The sequence below is a fragment of the Vulpes lagopus genome, chromosome 1 (genome assembly GCF_018345385.1).
Source record: "Vulpes lagopus strain Blue_001 chromosome 1, ASM1834538v1, whole genome shotgun sequence".
Lineage (NCBI taxonomy): Eukaryota > Metazoa > Chordata > Mammalia > Carnivora > Canidae > Vulpes > Vulpes lagopus.
Genome location: NC_054824.1, coordinates 102901048 through 102922753, shown reverse-complemented (window position 1 = coordinate 102922753; position 21706 = coordinate 102901048). Strand labels below are relative to the sequence as shown.

Here is a 21706-nt window from a genome sequence, read left to right as displayed (position 1 = left end):
AAGCAGTTTCACTACCCTTCAACTTGATATTTAAAAAGTTTGAAGCTCTTTATATAAAAATGTGTGTTAGCCATTAAGTTGGTCTTATCGCTTGGGCACTAACATTGACTTAATTCCCTATGGTGAAGACCATAAAAAACCTACTTTGTATAGAATGATTTTACTTTCTGGCAAAGAAATAATGCAGAGTCTTTATTGAAAAAATAAAATCATTCCTTGGGAGGGAAAAAGATACTTCTTGCCATGTGTATGTGATTTATCTTTTTAGGAGAGTACTTTTAAATTCTAGAAGTATACAGGCATTTCAGAATGCCTTGTTTTTGTTTTGTTTTATACACTTCCATATCAGGAAGTGTATTCATCCTAGTTTAATTCTGAGTTCTGTTATGTATTAAAATTTTCAAAAATTTTGAATTTAAGAAATTAGAAAAGTCATACTTAAAATTTGTCAAAAATAATTGTTTTACTTTAAATTATAACAATAATACAGCAATAATATTAACTGTATATTCTATGTTCCTGGCATATTGCTAAGCACTTCAGGTACATTATCTCATTTTAATTCTTCTGAAAGCCTTGTAAAATGGCCAGTAATATCCCCATTTTGTGCAGGAGGAATTTATACTCCAAGGTCACATGGCTACTAAGTAGCAGTATCAGGATTTGGACTTAGGTCAGTCCAGCCTTGAAATCCACATGTGTAATTCATTATGTTACACTATTACATTAAGACTTTGTAGGGCATCCTTGCAGCTTACTAGGTGCTTGGAATTTATAGTTGCTTGAAAAACCATTTTCTCCTAATAGCTTTCTTTTTTTTTTTTTTTTTAATTTTTATTTATTTATGATAGTCACAGAGAGAGAGAGAGAGAGGCAGAGACACAGGCAGAGGGAGAAGCAGGCTCCATGCACCGGGCGCCTGACGTGGGATTTGATCCTGGGTCTCCAGGATTGCGCCCTAGGCCAAAGGCAGGCGCCAAACCGCTGCGCCACCCAGGGATCCCTCCTAATAGCTTTCTATATTTAAAGTGATTTTCTTATAGCTAGCCTACAGTTGGATCATATGTTATGATTCACTCTGACAATCTCTGTCTTTTCATTGTGGCAGTTGTACCTTGACATTGAAAATGATTATTGAACAGTGGGATTAATACCTACCGTATCCATTACTGTGTTCTACTTGATGCCCTCATCCTTTGTTCCTGTTTTTGTCTTCCACTCTTTTACTGCCTTTTATGTGTGTGTGTGTTTTAAAGATTTGTTTATTTTAGAGACAGAAAAAGAGAAGGAGCAGGGTGAGAGAAAAGGCAGAGGGAGAGAGAGACTCTCAAAGAGACTCCATCCCTCAACTCTGAGCTCATGATCAGAGCTGAAACCGGGAGTCGGACACTTAACTCCCTGCGCCATCCAGGGACCCCTGACTTTGGTGGTTTTAACTGAACATTTTATAGGATTTCATTTTCTCTCCTTAGCATATCAGTTATACTAATTTTTTATTTTTACTTTTTTTATTGGCTGCTCTAGAGTTTGCAATATACATTTACAACCAATCCAAGTCCACTTTTCAAACAACACTAGATTTAATGGGTAGTGCAAGTACCTGAAATAATCAAATAATTTAAATTCCTTATATATGTATGTATATATTCATAAGGTATATGCCTATGTATACATAATCCAATACATTGTCACTGTATTTTGAACAAACTTTTAATTATTTTGATCAATTAAGAATAAGAAAAATACATTTTCATTTTACTTATTTCTTCTGCAATACCTTTTCTTTCTTTATGTAGATCTGAGTTTCTGACCTGTATTATTTTCCTTCTCTCTAAAGAATTTTTTTTACCATTCCTTGCAAAGCAAATCTGATACTCAAAATAAATTTCCTCAGTTTTTGTTTGTCTGAGAAAGTCTTTATTTTTCTTTGCTTTTGAAGGACAAATTTGTAGGGTACAGAATTCTAGGCTGGTGTGGTTTTTTTCCCTCTAATCTCTAGAGATTTTTTTCCTTTTTCACCTCTAAAAACCTCTTAGAGGTTTTTAACCTTTAAACAGGTTAAATATTTCACTTTACTTTCTCCTTGCTTGCATGGCGTCTGAAGAAAAGTTGGATGTAATTCTTATCTTTGATCCTCTGTTGGAAAGGTGTTCCCCGCCCCTGATGCGTCTCCCCCCACCCCCCGCCCCGCTTCTTTAAGGATTTTTCCTGTTCTTTGATTTTCTGTAGTTTGAAAATGATGTGCCCAGATATCATTTGTTTGGCATTTATCCTGCTCAGTGTTCTCTGGATTCCTTCATCTGTTCTTTGATGTCTGACAGTTTGGGGGAAATTCTTAGTCATTATTGCTTCAAATACTGCTGCTTTTCATTTTCTCTTCTTCTGGTTTTCCATTACAAATAAGGTAATGCCTTTTGTACTTGTCCCATGGTCATTGGATATTCTCTTCTGGGTTTTTTTCCAGTCTTTGCTCTTTGCTTTTCAAAGTTTCTAAGGGTTTTATTGATCCATTCTCAAGCTCAGAGGTTCTTTCCTCAGTTGTGTCCAGTCTACTAATAAGCCCATCAAAGACATTCTTTATTTCTGTAACAGTTTTTTTTTTTTAATCTCTAGGGCTTTTTTTTTTTGGGGGGGGGGGGGGGTTCTTTCTTAGGATTTCCATTTCTCTGCTTACATTGCTATCTGTCCTTGCATGCTGTCTACTTTATCCACTAAAGCTCTTAGCTTATTAATCATAGTTGTTTTAAATTCCTGGCCTGATAATTCCAGCATTCCTGCCTTGCCTTGTGTTGATGCTTTATCTGTCTCTTCAGATTTTGTTTGGTTTTTGCCTTTTTCAGAATGCCTTGTTTTTGTTTTGTTTTATAGTCTGATATGGTGTTCCAAGTGAGAGGCACTGCTGTAAGTTGGCCTTTAGTGATATGGTGGTGATACGTGGTGGAAGGAGACATGTTCTATATTTCTGTGATTAGATCTCAGTCTTTAGTGAGCCTGTGCCTCTGGACTGTGACCTTCACAAGAGTTTCTTGGTTTTTTTCTTTCCCATTAGGTGGACAAAATGGATAGTGCCAGATGGAATTGGTGATTTCCTTCCTCGGGTCAGTTAGGGTTTGATGCTACCCAGTAGTTAGGCTCTCGTTGACTAGTTTCCTCTCAGGGCAAGCCTTGGGCCCCAGAATAGAGTGCTCTGGGGTAATTCAAAATGATTTCCTTTATTCCTCCCCTGCCAAAAGCAGGAGGGGATTTTTTTTCTCCAATATTTATTGTGGGAATTTGTTCGTGTTCTTGGAGATAAATCTCACAATATTGCAGGGATCATCTTATGACTTAGTCCCCCTGGAGTTTTTAACTCTCAGATTTGTTCCTACTAAGCCTCCAGCAATTCATCAGTTGAACTTCAGGTTTTCCTACGTGGTCCCTGGTTCCTCTGGTAGTTTCTATTCATGAATATAAGCTCTGGTAAACTGAAGCTCCCTATATATTTGCCTGTCTGTCTCCAGGATTGGGGCAGTGGTTTGTCTTGTGACCTCCCCTCTTAGGAAAATGAGACAAGTTGTTGATTTTTTAGTCTGTTCAGCCTTTTACTTCTTGTTAGGATGGAGTGGTGACTCCTAATCTCCTTAAATGCTGTTATGACTTTGTTAACATTTGTTAAGTAGGGCCCCTGGATGCCTTGTTTCAAAAAGACCACAGGGGAAATTGAAATAGAAGTGTATTACTCACGGGTTTCACAGGGGGCCGTGGAGGCAGGGTGCAGGCAGAGAGAGCTATCGGAACTGGGGCATATGCCAAGTCCAGATTGGTGAGTTCAAGACAAAAAAGAAGGTAGTTATTTATAAGCTCCACCAGGGTCTTATCTAACAGAAGGCCCTAGAAAGTGAGGGAGACTGTTGATCATAGAGGGCACTGAGGAAGTTATATCAGGAACTTATATTTACCTGTAACCTTGCAGGCTGTGATCTAGGCCATGTGTTTATTTGCATGAGGGGCTCGTTAGCTAGACTCTCAACATATGTGAATCTGGGAAACAGGCCTCTAGTAAATTTTCAATATATTTATTTCAAGTGATCCTAAAAATCTATGCTGCTAGAATATTTTTAAGGTAATAGGTTAGAAAATACTTACTGAAGATTTACATATGCTATTAAATTTAAGCCAATTTATAATTTTAAGGGACAGGAACTTACTATGAAATGAAAATCAGACTTTCTTTGTTTCAAATATGCCTTAAATCACTGAATTATAGTTAAGTATCACTGTAAAAGATTACTACTTACTAGAAAACTAAGATGACTAATTATTGTCCCAAAATATCTACAAGTAATAGCCACTGGATGAAAACATGGATTGTACAAATACAGACTTATCAGGGCCTTGGCAATAGGTTCCATAGATTTTGAATATTTGTTATTTGTTTTATTCTAATGTGAAAGTATAATTGGAAATAAAAATGGTATATACGTTAGATATTAAATCAAGTAGAAATTAATTTATAATCTAGAGTTAAGAATGTATCCTACTAGTTGTTTTGAATTTATCCAAGTTTTCTTGGATTTTGAATTTTTTTTGTCTGTTCTCCTTATCCATTATTTTACCCATCAAGTCGGAGCACCTTTACTCTTTTAAAGGTGTTGGTTGGAAAACAATGAATTATATCAAAAATTTTGACTTACTCTGTGTCTTGGTATAACTTCTTCATGTAGATTTCTATGGAAAGCCACTGCCTCCCCTGGCTGTGCAACAGAGACCTAACAGTGATGCTCATGATGTGATTTCATAACCAAGTCGCATGGATGCACTCTTCTAATATAGGCAAGATCCACTAGAGGACCTTCTTTCTCAAAGAGAAGAAAAACCCAAAACATTGATGACTGGTGCAAGATAACCATAGCATGATTTCAGTAAGATGATGAATAGTCAAAGACCTGACTGATCTGACAACTATCCGTGTTACTCATTTTTGGTTGTTGCTGTTTTTGTTTTTTTTTTAAAAAAGGAAGCAAAATGACCAGTAGATGGGATGAGGATTTGAATCAATTTAGCAGGAGTTACTGTTGACTCTGGATTTTACAGTCCCACTCATGGGCATATTCCTGAAGGAAAACCTTTTTACAAAAAGAGCCGATGGACTCCCTACTTTCTTTACTATTTGTTTAATAGTCTTTATTACTGTATCTTAATATTTTTTTGTAAGATATATGTGCATGGAAGGGGAACTCTTGAGAATTTATAACCTAAGTTTTTAACTTTTTATATTTTTCTACAACTTAAAAGAATTTTAATTACCATGATATTGACTGCACTTTTCTATAAATGGTTTGTTTAAATTGTGTCTGGAAATGGAGTTGATTTACTTGACAAACATGAACTATACAAACAGGATGTATTTATATGGCTTCAGGTATGTTTTATAAGAGTATTGTCCTTGAATTATACATCTTAATTTTACTTAATTTTAAAATAATACCTTTTTAAAATAGGTTCTTAGATCTTTATTCTTCCAAATTATGTTATCTGAAAACACTACCCAGGAGGGCTCTATTTTTTTGTTGTTGTTTGCTTTTTTTTGGTGATTAGAATAAATGAAAGAGACTTGAAATACTTTCTTGATCTAAGTGCTTTTTAAATTAATTAAAATGTTATGTTGAGATATTATTAAAATTCTCAATGAACACCTCTTTCATAGGATAGACCTTTTCAGATCTAGGTGCTCCTTGTCACTCTCATTCTATCAGAAGCCACAGTGACTCGTTTAGGTTATTCTAATTCTTTTGTGCCTTTAAAATAAAGGCAAAAAGACTGAAAAAGCCACTGTGGGTACAGAGACTTGTGTTTTATAATCAGATAATGCTTGGATACTAAGTCAATAAGAACAAAAATGTTGGTTTAAAATTACTTTTATAAGGAAATAAATCTAAAATAATTTCTCAATTTAAAAGAATAGCACTTCTCCTGCACTGAAGAATGTCATCTATAGGATTCTCTATTTAGGCAAACTTTGAGAAGTATATTTTCAGTAACAGATTTATAATGTTGCATTTAATTGAAAGTATATACATTTATATCAAGGTGAAAATGCTATAAACAATATTACTCCTTTTCACTTTATTAAAATTGGTAAGTTTGGTAACTTGTACTGACAACAAACATAACTAGTATCTAACAATAACAAGATTAAGTATGTCTAAGGCAGTTTTATATGATTGTTTATTTTTAAAATTTTACTTTGGTGCATCACATTTTAGTCACATTTTTTAAGTCCCCGAACTTTCCTTAATCAGGTTGCTTATTACTCTAGTCAGCATCAGAATGCAGTTTCTTGAAATTCTGGGCATAGGACATCAGGGACACTGAGTAAAAAACATTCTACTTCAGATATAAAATCATAACACCCTAAATTTGATAGGTGGCCAAAATGTAACGAAACCAACACAAGAAGATAGAATGTAAATTTTGAACTTAATTTTAGAGAAAAACTTGTATGTGTATCTTTTTGGTTCCTGTGTGTAACATTTACACTTACTCATTTTTTTTTTAAACACTAAACCTATACTCTTGTCATCTTTTTAATATTCATCTAGTTTAAGAGTAAATAAAAGTCTAAATTTTTTATTTCCTGTAAGTGATTACTGTAGTAGACAATAATACTGTTCATTTATTAAAAATGAGTAAAAATGATTTTGAAACTAAATATGATAAAGTAAATGTTTATATATTTCTCTCAAAAGATTAATTTGTATTCTTAAAGCATTCTAAAAATATTTTAAAAGAAGTTTTGTAAATCCAGGTTGCTTTTAACAAGTAAATGCCTTTTATGTCATATGCTGCATTTTTATTCTTAATCATCACAAATACTGACATTTTCACACAATAAAAATAATATATATCAATATGCTGTTTTGTTTCTCATTTGATAAATTTACATGATATTTTTGGTAACAAAATTGAAAAGGAATTTTCAAACATGAATGTTGGAAGAAATCTTGTCAGTAGATTAAAATAATGATAATGAGTTTTTATTTTACATGAAACTTGTTTTCTCTTCACAAGTTTTCATAAATGTGAAAAAGAGTATTGTCATTTGAAAGACAGCTAAAAATAACGTCATATCACCTTTTGGTCCTAGATGATCCAATGTCTGTTTTTTGCTAAGTTAAAGCTACTGACCCAAAAATTATATTTTTACTTAAAGGATAATTCTATATGCCTTTTCCATAAAAGGCATTTATATCATGTATATAATATTGTATGTAGTTGATTTTAAGTATAAAACTATGAAAGCGACCCTAGAAAGAAATGTTATAAAATGTTAATCATGAATTTTTTGAGTTATTGGTTGTATGTGTTCCTCAATTTTTTTTAAATAAATTTATTTTTTATTGGTGTTCAATTTACCAACATACAGAATAACACCCAGTGCTCATCCCGTGAAGTGCCCCTCTCAGTGCCCGTCACCCATTCACCCCCAGCCCAACCTTCCTCCCCTTCCACCACCCCTAGTTCGTTTCCCAGAGTTAGGAGTCTTTATGTTCTGTCTCCCTTTCTGATATTTCCCACACATTTATTCTCCCTTCCCTTACATCCCCTTTCACTATTATTTATATTCCCCAAATGAATGAGACCATACAATGTTTGTCCTCCGATTGACTCACTTCACTCAGCATAATACCCTCCAGTTCCATCCACGTTGTCGCAAATGGTGGGTATTTGTCGTTTCTAATGGCTGAGTAATATTCCATTGTATACATAAACCACATCTTCTTTATCCATTCATCTTTCGATGGACACCGAGGCTCCTTCCACAGTTTGGCTATTGTGGACATTGCTGCTAGAAACATCGGGGTGCAGGTGTCTCGGCGTTTCATTGCATCTGTATCTTTGGGGTAAATCCCCAACAGTGCAATTGCTGGGTCATAGGGCAGGTCTATTTTTAACTCTTTGAGGAACCTCCACACAGTTTTCCAGAGTGGCTGCACCAGTTCACATTCCCACCAACAGTGCAAGAGGGTTCCCTTTTCTCCGCATCCTCTCCCAACATTTGTGGTTTCCTGCCTTGTTAATTTTCCCCATTCTCACTGGTGTGAGGTGGGATCTCATTGTGGTTTTGATTTGTATTTCCCTGATGGCAAGTGATGCAGAGCATTTTCTCATGTGCATGTTGGCCATGTCTATGTCTTCCTCTGTGAGATTTCTGTTCATGTCTTTTGTCCATTTCATGATTGGATTGTTTCTTTGCTGTTGAGTTTATTTTTTTAAAAAGATTTATTTATTTATTATTTATGATAGACACAGAGAGAGAGAGAGGCAGAGACACAGGAGGAGGGAGAAGCAGGCTCCATGCCGGGAGCCCGATGTGGGACTCAATCCCAGGACTCCAGGATCATACCCTGGGCCAAAGGCAGGTGCCAAACCGCTGAGCCACCCAGGGATCCCCCTGCTGTTGAGCTCAATAAGTTCTTTACAGATCTTGGAAACTAGACCTTTATGTGATAGGTCATTTGCAAATCTCTTCTCCCATTCTGTAGGTTGTCTTTTAGTTTTGTTGACTGTATCCTTTGCTGTGCAAAAGCTTCTTATCCTGATGAAGTCCCAATAGTTCATTTTTGCTTTTGTTTCTTTTGCCTTCATGGATGTATCTTGCAAGAAATTACTGTGGCTGAATTCAAAAAGGGTGTTGCCTGTGTTCTCCTCTAGAATTTTGATGGAATCTTGTCTCACATTTAGATCTTTCATCCATTTTGAGTTTATCTTTGTGTATGGTGAAAGAGAGTGGTCTAGTTTCATTCTTCTGCGTGTGGATGTCCAATTTTCCCAGCACCATTTATTGAAGGGACTGTCTTTCTTCCAGTGGATAGTCTTCCCTCCTTTATTGAATATTAGTTGACCATAACGTTCAGGGTCCACTTCTGGGTTCTCTATTCTGTTCCATTGATCTATGTGTCTGTTTTTGTGCCAGTACCACACTGTCTTGATGACCACAGCTTTGTAGTACAGCCTGAAATCTGGCATTGTGATGCCCCCAGCTATGGTTTTCTTTTTTAAAATTCCCCCGGCTATTCGGGGTCATTTCTGATTCCACACAAATCTTAAAATAATTTGTTCTCTCTGAAGAAAGTCCATGGTATTTTGATAGGGATTGCATTAAATGTGTAAATTGCCCTGGGTAACACTGACATTTTCAAAATATTAATTCTGCCAATCCATGAGCATGGAATATTTTTCCATCTCTTTGTGTCTTCCTCAATTTCTTTCAGAAGTGTTCAATAGTTTTTAGGGTATAGATCCTTTACCTCTTTGGTTAGGTTTATTCCTAGGTATCTTATGCTTTTGGGTGCAATTGTAAATGGGATTGACTCCTTAATTTCTCTTTCTTCTGTCTCATTGTTAGTGTATAGAATTGCCATTGATTTCTGGGCATTGATTCTGTATCCTGCCACGCTACCAAATTGCTGTATGGGTTCTAGCAATCTTGGGGTGGAGGCTTTTGGGTTCTCTATGTAGAGTATCATGTCATCGGCGAAGAGGGAGAGTTTGACTTCTTCTTTGCCAATTTGAATGCCTTTAATGTCTTTTTGTTGTCTGATTGCTGAGGCGAGGACTTCCAATACTGTTTTGAATAGCAGTGGTGAGAGTGGACATCCCTGTCGTGTTCCTGATCTTAGGGGAAAGGCTCCCATTGTTTCCCCATTGAGAATGATATTTGCTGTGGGCTTTTCGTAGATGGCTTTTAAGATGCTGAGGAATGTTGATATGATCTAGCATATTGATTGTTTTACGTGTTGAACCACCCTTGTATCCCAGGGATAAATCCCACTTGGTCATGGTGAATAAACCTCTTAATATACTGTTGGATCCTATTGGCTAGTATCTTGTTGAGAATTTTTGCATCCATGTTCATCAGGGATATTGGTCTGTAATTCTCCTTTTTGGTGGGGTCTTTGTCTAGTTTTGGAATTAAGGTGATGCTGGCCTCATAGAACGAATTTGGAAGTACTCCATCTCTTTCTATCTTTCCAAACAGCTTTAGTAGAATAGGTATGGTTTCTTCTTTAAACGTTTGATAGAATTCCCCAGGGAAGCCATCTGGCCTTGGACTTTTGTGTCTTGGGAGGTTTTTGATGACTGCTTCAATTGGCCTGGTTATTGGCCTGTTCAGGTTTTCTATTTTTTCCTGTTCCAGTTTTGGTAGTTTGTGGCTTTCCAGGAATGCATCCATTTCTTCTAGATTGCCTAATTTATTGGCGTATAGCTGTTCATAATCTGTTTTTTAAATCGTTTGTATTTCCTTGGTGTTGGTAGTGATCTCTCCTTTCTCATTCATGATTTTATTAATTTGAGTCTTCTCTCTCTTCTTTTTAATAAGGTTGGCTAATGGTTTATCTATCTTATTAATTCTTTCAAAGAACCAACTCCTGGTTCTGTTGATCTGTCCCACAGTTCTTCTGGTCTCGATTTCGTTGAGTTCTGCTCGAATCTTTATTAACTCTCTTCTTCTGCTGGGTGTAGGATCTATTTGCTGTTTTTTCTCCAGCTCCTTTATGTGTAAGGTTAGCTTTTGTATTTGAGATCTTTCCAGTTTTTGAATGGATGCTTGTATTGCGATGAATTTCCCCCTGTGGACTGCTTTTGCTGCATCCCAAAGATTTTGAATGGTTGTATCTTCATTCTCATTAGTTTCCATGAATCTTTTTAATTCTTCCTTAATTTCCTGGTTGACCCTTTCATCTTTTAGCAGGATGGTCCTTAACCTCCACGTGTTTGAGGTCCTCCCAAACTTCTTGTTGTGATTTAGTTCTAATTTCAAGGCATTATGGTCTGAGAATATGCAGGGGACGATCCCGATCTTTTGGTATCGGTTCAGACCCGATTTGTGACCCAGTATGTGGTCTATTCTGGAGAAAGTTCCATGTGCACTTGAGAAGAATGTGTATTCAGTTGAGTTTGGATGTAAAGTTCTGTAGATATCTGTGAAATCCATCTGGTCCAGTGTATCATTTAAAGCTCTCGTTTCTTTGGAGATGTTGTGCTTAGAAGACTTATCGAGTATAGAAAGAGCTAGATTGAAGTCACCAAGTATAAGTGTATTATTATCTAAGTATTTCTTCAGTTTGGTTATTAATTGGTTTAAATATTTGGCAGCTCCCACATTCGCAGCATATATATTGAGGATTGTTAAGTCCTCTTGTTGGATAGATCCTTTAAGTATGATATAGTGTCCCTCTTCATCTCTCACTACAGTCTTTGGGGTGAATTTTAGTTTATCTGATATAAGGATGGCTACCCCTGCTTTCTTTTGAGGATCATTTAAATGGTAAATGGTTCTCCAACCTTTTATTTTCAGGCTGTAGGTGTCCTGTCTAAAATGAGTCTCTTGTAGACAGCAAATAGATGGGTCCTGCTTTTTTATCCAGTCTGAAACCCTGCGCCTTTTGATGGGGTCATTAAGCCCGTTCACATTCAGAGTTACTATTGACAGATAGGAGTTTAGTGTCACCATGATATCTATTCAGTCCTTGTTTTTGTGGATTGTTCCACTGAACTTCTTCTTAAAGGGGAATTTTAAGAGTCCCCCTTAAAATTTCTTGCAGAGCTGGTTTGGAGGTTACATATTCTTTCAGTTCCTGCCTGTCTTGGAAGCTCTTGATCTCTCCTTCCATTTTGAATGAGAGCCTTGCTGGATAAAGTATTCTTGGTTGCATGTTCTTCTCATTTAGGACCCTGAATATGTCCTGCCAGCCCTTTCTGGCCTGCCCGGTCTCTGGAGAGGTCTGCTGTTACCCTAATACTCCTCCCCATAAAGGTCAAGGATTTCTTGTCTCTTGCTGCTTTAAGGATCTCTTTATCTTTGGAATTTGCAAGCTTAACTATTAGATGTGGAGGTGTTGAAGGGTTTTTATTGATTTTAGGGGGGGATCTATTTCCTGGATCTGAATGCCTGTTTCCCTTCCCATATTAGGAAAGTTTTCAGCTAGGATTTGTTCAAATACATATTCTGGCCCTCTGGCCCTGTCGGCGCCCTTGGGAACCCCAATTAAACGTGGGTTTTTCTTCCTCAGGCTGTCGTTTATTTCCCTTAATCTATCCTCATGGTCTTTTAATTGTCTCTTTTTTCCTCAGTTTCCCTCTTTGCTATCAACTTGTCTTCTATGTCACTCACTCTTTTTTCCACCTCATTAACCCTCATCGTTAGGACTTCTAGCTTGGATTGCATCTCATTCAATTGATTTTTAATTTCTGCCTGATTGGATCTAAATTCTGCAGTCATGAAGTCTCTTGAGTCCTTTATGCTTTTTTCTAGAGCCACCAGTAGCTGTATAATAGTGCTTCTGAATTGGCTTTCTGACATCGAATTGTAATCCAGATTTTGTAACTCTGTGGGAGAGAGGACTGTTTCTGATTCTTTCTTTTGAGGTGAGGTTTTCCTTCTAGTCATTTTGCTCAGTGCAGAGTGGCCAAAAACAAGTTGTATTGGGAAAAGGAGAAATAGAGAGGAGAGGAAGAAGAAAAGAAAAGAGAAAAAGAAAAAAAGGAAGAAAAAAAGAAAAAAGAAAAAGAGAAAGAAAAAGAAAGGAAAAAAGGGGTGGGAGAAGCAAACAAATCAAAAAGCAAAAAAAAACAAAAATAATAATAATAAAACCACGGGGGAGTATCTTCCGATTCTGTATACTTTAAGTCCCTTGACTTCCCCTGGAACTGGTCCGTGTCGCTGGTCTTCTGGGGGAGGGGCCTGCTGTGCTGATTCTCAGGTGTTAGCACTTGGGGGAGCTGCTCTGCCCCTCCCTGGTGCAGGGCTCACTGGGGGCTGTTTACCCCGTGAGGCCCGGAGAGGAAGCCACAGTGGCGGCCGCAGGTCTGGAGCCCTGGATTCAGCCCCCGCAGTAGCTCCGGGGCTCTCCGTCTGCAGGGCCTGGGGGCTCCGGGGCGGGGCCGCTGATCTGCTCAGCTCGGGGCAGGAGCGTCCTCGCTGTCCTGGGCCCTCCTGGCCTCTGCCTGTCCCAGGGGAGGCCGGATCCTGGGCTGTGTCCCGTTGCCCTGTGCTCCGGGGCCTGCGTTGTTGGATTCGGGTTCCCGGCCGCGCAGCCCCCTCCGCGGAGCCTCTTCGTCTGCCCGAGCCCCCCCCCACAGCTGCTCCCGCCCCGCAGCCCCCTCCGCGGAGCCTCTTCCGCCGCCGGAGCCCCCCCCCAGCTGCTCCCGCCCCGCAGCCCCCTCCGCGGAGCCTCTTCCTCCGCCTGTGCCCTCGTAAGCTGCTCCGGGTCCCGCCGTGCGCGCTGCAGCCCTTAGGGAGCTCGGCACACCCTCCCAGAGCACAGGTGCCTGTTAGTTTCCCCGGGGGCCCGAGGGCATCCCCGCCCTCCTGGGTCCTGCTCTAACTCCCTGCGGGCCCCTTTCTGCCCGGGAAGGTTGGTGCAGCTCCTGCTCCTCCGGGACGGGGCTCTCCTGTCCTGGGGACACTCGCCCCGGCCTCAGCCCGGCTCCTCGCGGGGCCCCTCCCCCTTGGAGGCCTTTTGTGTCTTTATTTCTTTTTCCCCGTCTTCCTACCTGATAGAAGCGCGAACTCTTCTCACTGTAGCGTTCCAGCTGGTCTCTCTTTAAATCTCAGGCCGAATTCGTAGATTTTCAGGATGACTTGAAGGTTATCTAGGTAATTTGTTGGGGACAGGTGACCTGGGGACCCTCCTCTTCTGCCATCTTGCCCCTCCCCCAATTTTTCAAACTAGTCTTTAAAATTTTGCTCATTTTATAATAGGAGAATCAAACATATAATTTTGTAAATTAAGTGCCATGCTTTCTGCAAGCTTAAAATTAATGGTCAAATGAAGAACTTAATATGTAAAACTTATTTAAAATTTTTTTAAAGATTTTATTTATTTGAGAGAGAGAGAGAGCATATGAGGTCGGAGGGAGAGGGAGAAGGAGGAAGTTGACTCGCTGTGCTGAGCGCTGAGCCCTTCATGGGGCTGGATCCCAGGAGGCCTGAGATCCGGACCGAGCCAGAGGCGAGAGTCAGACACTCAATGCCCGGAGCCACCAGGCGCCCCTGTAAAATGTATTTTGAATATTTGAGAAACATTTATCCGTGGAATATGTCATTTTATTTGCAGCTGATCTCTTAAATATTGTTTTACCATGGAAATATTTTATGCGATACTCGGTTCTATACGCTGTTATTCATGTTCAATTTCTCCCTTTCTGCACTGAAGAAACCTAATACTTTTGGGTGTCAGCAGCTTATCAAAAGTGAAATTGCTTATACAAATAAAGCTGCAGCTTATAAACTTTATTATCCTTGGCTTTAATGCTTAAGTTTTTCTCTAAGTGGAGTAGACTTTGCAACTGAGATTCTGCTAATACTATTCATCAAGAAATATATTCCAGCTGACCCCAGGAACCAATTCCGATATTCAAAGACTTACATTAAAGTGTGATTATAAATTCTCAAAATAAGAACAATCCATCAGCTTTGTGGAAACGATAATGGAAACCTGTTTGGACGAAGGGAAGACAGGAAATCAGAAATGAATCTCCTTTAATGAGGGGCATCCGCTTCGAATCGAAGGGAAAATAGGCGAAAATCACCTGCTTGTTCAGAGCCCGCGCTCACCCGCGCTCCGTGCTTTGCCGGCGACCACGACCCGAGGCCCTTCCCAGCAGACCCCACGTTACCCTGGTAGTTTGGTGGAGCTGCCGCCGCCCGGGACGCAGCCTGGGGGGCTGCACCACAGAAGGCGGCCTTCTCCCGGCTCTGAGGCTCCTGCTGCGATGGCGGAGTCTGGTAGGCCGGGCCTGGGGCGGGGCGGGGGCGGGGCAGGGCCGAGCAGGGCTGCGGCCGGGGCAGGGCAGGAGCGGGGCGGGGCGGGGCCCAGGGCCGGGGCGGGGCCGGGGCAGGGGCGGGGCGGGGCCGGCCAGGGCCGGGCATGCAGGGCTCTCCCCTCGGAAGCCTCTCCCCTCCCCCGCTCTGAACACAGTGTGCACTTGGCGCCTAGGGTCTCAGGGTTTACATCTCCTCTTTACAAGGATACTATCAGATCAGGACCCATCCTGAAGGCCTCTTTAATCACCTCTGGAAACGGTTTCTAAATACAGGCACATTCTGAGGTGTCGCGGCTCAGCCCGCAGGTCGGCAAGCGGGTCTTGAGAGTTAGGGGTCAGCTCCTAAGTCACATGCATGTTCTCCTGCACTTTGCACATACACCTCCCCCGAACATTTTGTTAAAGATTTGATAAAATTAAATGAAAATAGAAGTTCTGTTGACTTCCCAGTCCCAGTGGATTGTCTGATAGATTTGTACACAGCACTCTGGAGGCCTAAAACCACAAAATGATAGCTAATTAGCTACTCTCCTGAAATGAGAGCTCAAGATTGCCTGTAACTACACTTTGCTCTCGTGCTTCGATGGTGCATTTCTCTGTTGTGTTTTTCTACCATTCATTTTAAGGAGCTAATGGTCTCTCGATGTTGGATTGTTTTGCTACAAAGCCTGTCTGGCTTTACCTTTCTTGACACATAAGCCTCTATGTGAATCTGAAGGGTTTTGAGAAATGTTTTAGGTAAATATGAAAATTCATAAAACACACAAATCTATAAAGTATTTCTTATACTAAAATACTTATGTCAAATGGCTTCACAATAAAGTTGCTTAGGAATGTAAAAATTCTTTTCCTGCCCAGTTTAAGTACTTATTACAGTACTTTATTCTTTAACACAATAGTAATAATAAATATGATTATTTATTCGTGTCAGCTCAATTTCTTATACCTGCAGTGGTTTGAAACAAGTCTACTAACAGTTTCTATTTTAAAAATAAAGTGTGGAGCTTTGTTTATTCTTCAGTAGCTATTTGGTTGAGGTAGGGGAAACCCGCTAATATTCTCATGATACATTAATATTGATTCTAGATAGATTAGTGTATTAAATATTAAAGATCAAACTGTAAAGAAAAAAAAGGGAGAAGGAAACAAATTGTTTCTTTTTTTTTTTAAAAAATCTTTTATTTATTTATTCAAGAGAGACAGAGACACACACAGGAGGAGGGAGAAGCAGGCTCCATGCAGGAAGCCGGACGTGGGACTTGATCCCAGGTCTCCAGGATCAGGCCCTGGGCTGAAGGCGGCGCTAAACTGCTGAGCCACCTGGGCTGCCCCAATTGTTTGTTTCTGTGTGAAGAAATTTTCACGCTGAAAAGCAATGGAATCAATTACAAAATCAAAGAATGACTGCATAAAATATAAAAATATTTGTACATTTAAAGTCAAAGGATTAAGAAAAATGGAAACGTAGTTGAAAACGTGATATAGTTAACATCTTGAATGTAAATACAAATAAAATAGCATTAAGATATTCATAGATAGGTGGACACAAGGTGGTAATTTATGAAAGAGGTAATAACTAGTATGATTGGAAAACTATTCAAACTAGGAAATTAATAGAATTATAAGGTTATCAGACATGGAAAAAACAATGAGCAAATGTTCATCAATAATAAGGTAAACTGGTGTAATAGCCTTTTAGAAATGATGTATATGAATAATTTTAATAATAAAGTGCTTATAACAGGATACATTATATGTATTGTTCAACCTTGAAAATGCGTAAAACTCGAGGAATACATCAAAATGTCAATACCGATGATCTCCAGTGGCATTAGTTCAGTTTTCATTCTCACAGGCTTTTGTTTTCACATTTTACATTACACTTACACTGTTTTACATTTCAGTAAGCACTAGCTTATTTAATATCAGAAAATAGAAACACGCTACAAAAGTCAAAAACAGTAAACTAGAACCCACATGACCTCTTTCCAAGCATTACACATCCTCTTAACTATTTTGCAAATATACTACCGTGTTCATCAAATGAACACTCCGTAACGAGCACAGAAAAAAGTCTGAAGGCGGAGGCTCATGACTTTTCTCTCAACAACCAGCAAGCTGCGTGCATTTAATCACTTCACTCTTGATACTATATTTTCTTTCGCACCAAATCTAAATTCACCTTTATGTTACTGGAGAACCTGTTTAAGTAAGTAGATTAAGCTTCAAATCACACCGGTGGTGGTATTTTTCTTTTTTCACGGCTCTAAGCCTTGTACCTGCGGCCCAGGCCTACAGCGGTATTTGGAGCCTCGCAGGTCCCGGCAGGTCCCGGCAGGTGCCAGGTGCCGGCAGGTCCGGGCTGGGGCAGCACCGCGCGGACGACTCGCCGACGGCAGCTCCGAGGGAGCAGCGCGGGGCACCTGCAGAGCCGTGGGCCGCTCCCGTCCGACCCGCGTGCGGCTGCCCGCCCCCCCCCACCCACCCCCCGGCCCCGGGAAGGTGCAGGGCCGCCCGTGCGCGTCACCTTGGCCTCGGGCGCGACGGGGGTAGGAACCCGGCGGCAGCCAGCAGCTGCGCGAACCGCCGCACCTCGGCGGCTCTGCAAGCCGCGTCCCCGCCCTGGAGGCCGGGACGCACGCGCTGTCATCTCCTCACTGGCCTCGGAAAACCCGCCCCAACGGCGACCAGCACACGTGCCGTCCTGGGGACCGAGCCCGGACGGCCTCGCCCCACCGCCGGCGCGCGGCAGCCCCGCCCCCGCCGAGGCCCCGCCCCCGGACCAAGCCCCGCCTCTGCGACTGCCGGCGGAAGCAACCGGGCGGGCGTGCCTCTCGCGGCACCTACAGCATTTCTGGCGAGATTTCGATACCGCGGGCAAGGGGTGTATCGCGGGAAGTTGAACCGGAAGAGCAGGGTGTAGACGTGAAGGCGGGTGTGCGCCTGACCTCCCGGACCGCTTAGGTGCTGCTGGGCGGCGGGGACGTCTTGTTGGGCATCTCCCGGCGGGATAATGTTGACTCGGGTGAGGGCTGGCACCCGACGGGCGGGCACCTCCGGGCCGACGGGGCGTGGGGGGGATGCGGGGACTTGGCTGGCTTCCCGGGCAAAGCCCTGGAGTGGGCGGGGTGCCGGGACGCGTGGTGGCGGGCGCTCTCGGTCCTCGGGGTCGGGGTCGGGTTACAGGTTAGGAGTTAGGGTTAGTGGTTAGGGTTAGAGGTTGGGGGTTGGGGTTAGAGGTTGGAGTTAGGGTTAGGGTTCGGTCTCCCAGGGGTTAGTGTTAGGGGTTACAGGTTACGGTTGGGGTTAGAGGTTGGAATTGGGGGTTAGGGTTCCCACTCCCAAGGTTCACCTGCGCCCCAGTGACCCGTCTGCTAAGCCGCCCGCGGACTTGCCTCCCTGCTCCCTCCGCCCGGAGCGGAATGCCAGCTCCGCAAGGCCAAGGCCGAGGGTCCTGCTCTCTCCTGGGAGCTTAGGACGTTACCTAGTAACACCTCCCTAAACGTCGGGTGAGTTCCAGAGATAGAATCGGAAGGAGTTTCCACAGGAAACAAGTGACTTTTTTTTTTTTTTTCCAAAATCACCTTTTTATTTACATTACAAAATCACCTTTTTATTTACATTTACAAATAATTTTACATTTACAAGAGTTGCAAAGATAATACAGATTTCCCATAGGCTTTTCACCCAGTTTCCCCTAATGTTAACGCCTGGAGGGGCTTAATTAAGTTAATTTTTAATTTTGTTCCTTTGACACAGTTTCTTCTGCGAGGGCCACTAATTTTCCTACGGCCACAAATTCTTTAACCTTTGCTTAAATTATTTGCAATGATCATTTGGAGAAACCCTCATGCTCCCTTGCAAGAAGTATCAATAATCATAAAACCTGTTCTTAAGAAAATAACTGCTCATTTGAAGTGTAATAAATTTGTAATATCAGATTGTGTCAGCAGCTTTTTCTTGTCGTCATAGCTGAAAGCAAAATCAGAGAGGAAGCTTGCAAAACAGATTTGCAAAGTTGTATTGGATCATTTTGAAAAACAGTATTCCAAAGAACTTGGAGATGCCTGGAATACAGTAAGGTTAGTAAACCTCATCTCTTGATGCTTTATGGTCAAACACAAAGTAAGTCCTTTGGGGAGGGGTGCTGCAAGGATAAAAGAGGAATCTAAACCTGGCTGCCCTTTTCCTACAGATGCTAAAGAAGAGAACTGTGAGGAAATAGAATCATAGGAAAATGAAAAAGGGAGAAAGAAAACTTTTAGTAATAGGAGAAAATTGTGATGGCCTTGCCTTGAGCAATTATTTTGATCTTGGAAAGAAGAATGTCCACCAGTTTGACAAAATTAATTATAGTGTAACAGAAGCGTCTTAAAGCTTTTGAGGGTGTTTGACGAGTTTCTGGAATTCAGAAGATACAAGAAATCTTGAAATCTTGAAAGTGGATGCTCCTCTCACTTAGCTAGAGTTACTTTATTTGGGCATCATATTTCTTCCCTGTGTCTTTGGCATGCTGTGTTTTGAACAGGTGTACACACACACACACTACAGATTCTTTAAATGTGTTATGGAAAACAAATGTTTCTTACATAGAAATAAGTAAGATAAGTGGGATTTGTACAGTGATTCTGCCTTTGGTCAGAGTGTTATTCCATGGGTTCTTTACATTGAGTTCTTTTTTCTTTTTCAAATTTTTATTGAAGTTCTAGTTAACATATAGCACAGTGTTGGTTTCAGGAGTAGAATTAAGTGACTCATCACTTACATAAAACACCCAGTGCTCAGCACAATGTGCCGTCCGAAATACTCGTCATCCATCTAGCCCATCCCTTAGTTTGTTGCCTATAGATAATAGCCTCTCATGGTTTGCTTCCTTTTTTTTTTCCCTTCCCCCATGTTCATCTTTTGTTTCTTAAGTTCCACATATGCATGAAATCACACAGTACTTGTCTTTCTCTGGCTGACTTATTTCTCTTAGGATAAATACATGTAGCTCCATCCATGTTGTTGCAAATGGCAAGATTTCATTCTTTTTGTTGACTGAGTAATATTCCATTTTGTATACACCACACCTTTATCCATTCTTCATTCGAAGGACATTTGGGCTCTTTCCATATAATTTACCTATTGTTGGTAATCCTGCTGTAAACATACGGGTGCACGTGCCCCTTCAAATCAGTATGTTTGTATCCTTTAGGTAACTACTCAGTGGTGCAATTGCAGGATCATAGGGTACCTCTATTCTTTACTTTTTGAGGAACCTCCATAGTGGCCGCAGCAGTTTGCATTCCCACCAACAGTGTAAGAAGGTTCCCCCTTCTCCACATCCTCACCAGTATCTGTTTCTTGAATTGTCCATTTTAGTCATTCTGGCAGGTGTGAGGTGATATGTCATTATAGTTTTGATTTGCATTTACCCTGATGATTTTTTTTCTTTTTGATCATCTTTTCATGAATCTGTTGGCCACCTGGATGTATGTCTTCTTTGGAAAAGTGTCCATTCATAGCTTCTGCCCGTTTCTTAACTGGAGTATTTATTTTTTGGGTGTTGAGTGTGATATAAGTTCTTTATAGATTTTGGACACTGTCTCTTTATCTGAATGTCATTTGCAAACATCTCCTCCTATTCCGAAGGTTGCATTTTCATTGGTTGATTATTTCCTTTGCTGTGCAGAAGCTTTTTATCTTGATATTCTCATAGTTCATTTTTTCATTTCCCTTGCCTACATTGCATTCTACATATATTCTGTGCCCTATATCCAGTCTGCTTGCAGTCTGGTGTTCATGGGAGATAAGGAGGCTGGTTAAAACTATATAAACTGTTAATTCCATACATATCGTGATAGAAGTAGGCAGGAGTACCTTGTCTTATTTAACAGAGCTTGAGGGAGGAGAAGCCAGGCCTTAGTAACTTAACAGGAGTTACTTTAGCAGAAAGAACCAGGTTATTTAGGTTGAAAGAAGAGGGTGCACTGCTTCTAAAGCTAGGGGCAAAAGCCCAGTACATTTTACTCAGGTAAAAAACGTTATGTGGCTGTAGACAATGGAATTGAGTCACATTATTGTCATTAATCTCATCTTGGATCAGCTCAGTAACACATTCTTATTTACAAGGGACAGCTTTGAGCACTTTTTAAAACAGATTCAGTATTGAACATAATAAAGTCTGAGGTGATTTTGAGATAATTTTAGAGCGAATTACATGGTTTTAGGAACTCAAATACTATAAAAAAAGGTAGTTCATAGTTGTGGCTTTTCTTTCAAAATTAGATTTTAAGGTGGGTGTCTTCTGTCACAGAGAAGAAAGAAAAATGTTAGTGAAGCATAACTGATGCATTATGTCTTTCGTATGTAAAGTCACCCACATAGAACGTCCCAACAACCACATAATATGCATATTGCGCACCAGGTGGTATTGGCTTTGTGTGGTTCTCCGAACAAAGCTCTGAGTGCTGTTTCCCATGATGGAACTCCACAGAGTTTAGGTGACTTGCCCAAGTGGCCAGCTAGTAAGTGTCAGAGCAGGGATGTGTGTCTAGGCTTTCTGGTTCAAGAACTTGTACTGCTAACCCCTCTTCTCACACCTGGGGTGTAATTAGGCATTCATGGATGATTAAAAAAAAAATTTTTAAAGCATATTGTCCTCAGATTGTATAGTCCTGTGGCTGCCCTTTCTCTGTAATGAGTTATTTTTCTATTTAATGTGCTCAGACAAGTTTATAAAGTATTGTTTGACCCTAAACAAAATGAGCAGTGAACCTCAAATCCATTTAATTAGCTGTGCCTTCTGCTTCATCTACCTTTTTGTTGGGTTTTCATGGTAATTTAAGTTTTGCATAAATGTGCTGGATTTGCCCTGGGCAAAAAAGGCTGAGCTTGGAAAGTAGTCTGAGCA

General features: G+C 40.7%; 2 protein-coding genes and 1 long non-coding RNA gene across 5 annotated transcripts in view; 2 read left to right on the top strand and 1 right to left on the bottom strand.

The window, feature by feature from the left end:
- The window catches only part of ARL13B (ADP ribosylation factor like GTPase 13B), a 63301-nt gene extending 56411 nt beyond the window's left edge, over nucleotides 1-6890 (top strand). For all 3 annotated transcript variants that reach the window (XM_041769968.1, XM_041769959.1, XM_041769952.1), the window contains one exon: nucleotides 4704-6890. In XM_041769968.1, the coding sequence (XP_041625902.1) occupies nucleotides 4704-4780 (77 nt within the window). In that variant the 3' untranslated portion in view covers nucleotides 4781-6890. The remainder of the gene's footprint in view (nucleotides 1-4703) is intronic.
- A 6961-nt stretch (nucleotides 6891-13851) lies between these two features.
- LOC121471840 lies at nucleotides 13852-14767 on the bottom strand. Its single transcript, XR_005982716.1, has 3 exons — nucleotides 14578-14767; nucleotides 14415-14483; nucleotides 13852-14038 (listed from the first exon to the last, which is right to left on the bottom strand). It is a non-coding gene; the product is annotated as an uncharacterized LOC121471840 (long non-coding RNA).
- Nucleotides 14768-17649: 2882 nt separating this feature from the next.
- The window catches only part of NSUN3 (NOP2/Sun RNA methyltransferase 3), a 55039-nt gene continuing 50982 nt past the window's right edge, over nucleotides 17650-21706 (top strand). Inside the window, exons 1-2 of the mRNA XM_041722437.1 lie at nucleotides 17650-17836; nucleotides 18784-18893. Of these exons, the coding sequence (XP_041578371.1) occupies nucleotides 17825-17836; nucleotides 18784-18893 (122 nt within the window). The 5' untranslated portion in view covers nucleotides 17650-17824. The remainder of the gene's footprint in view (nucleotides 17837-18783; nucleotides 18894-21706) is intronic.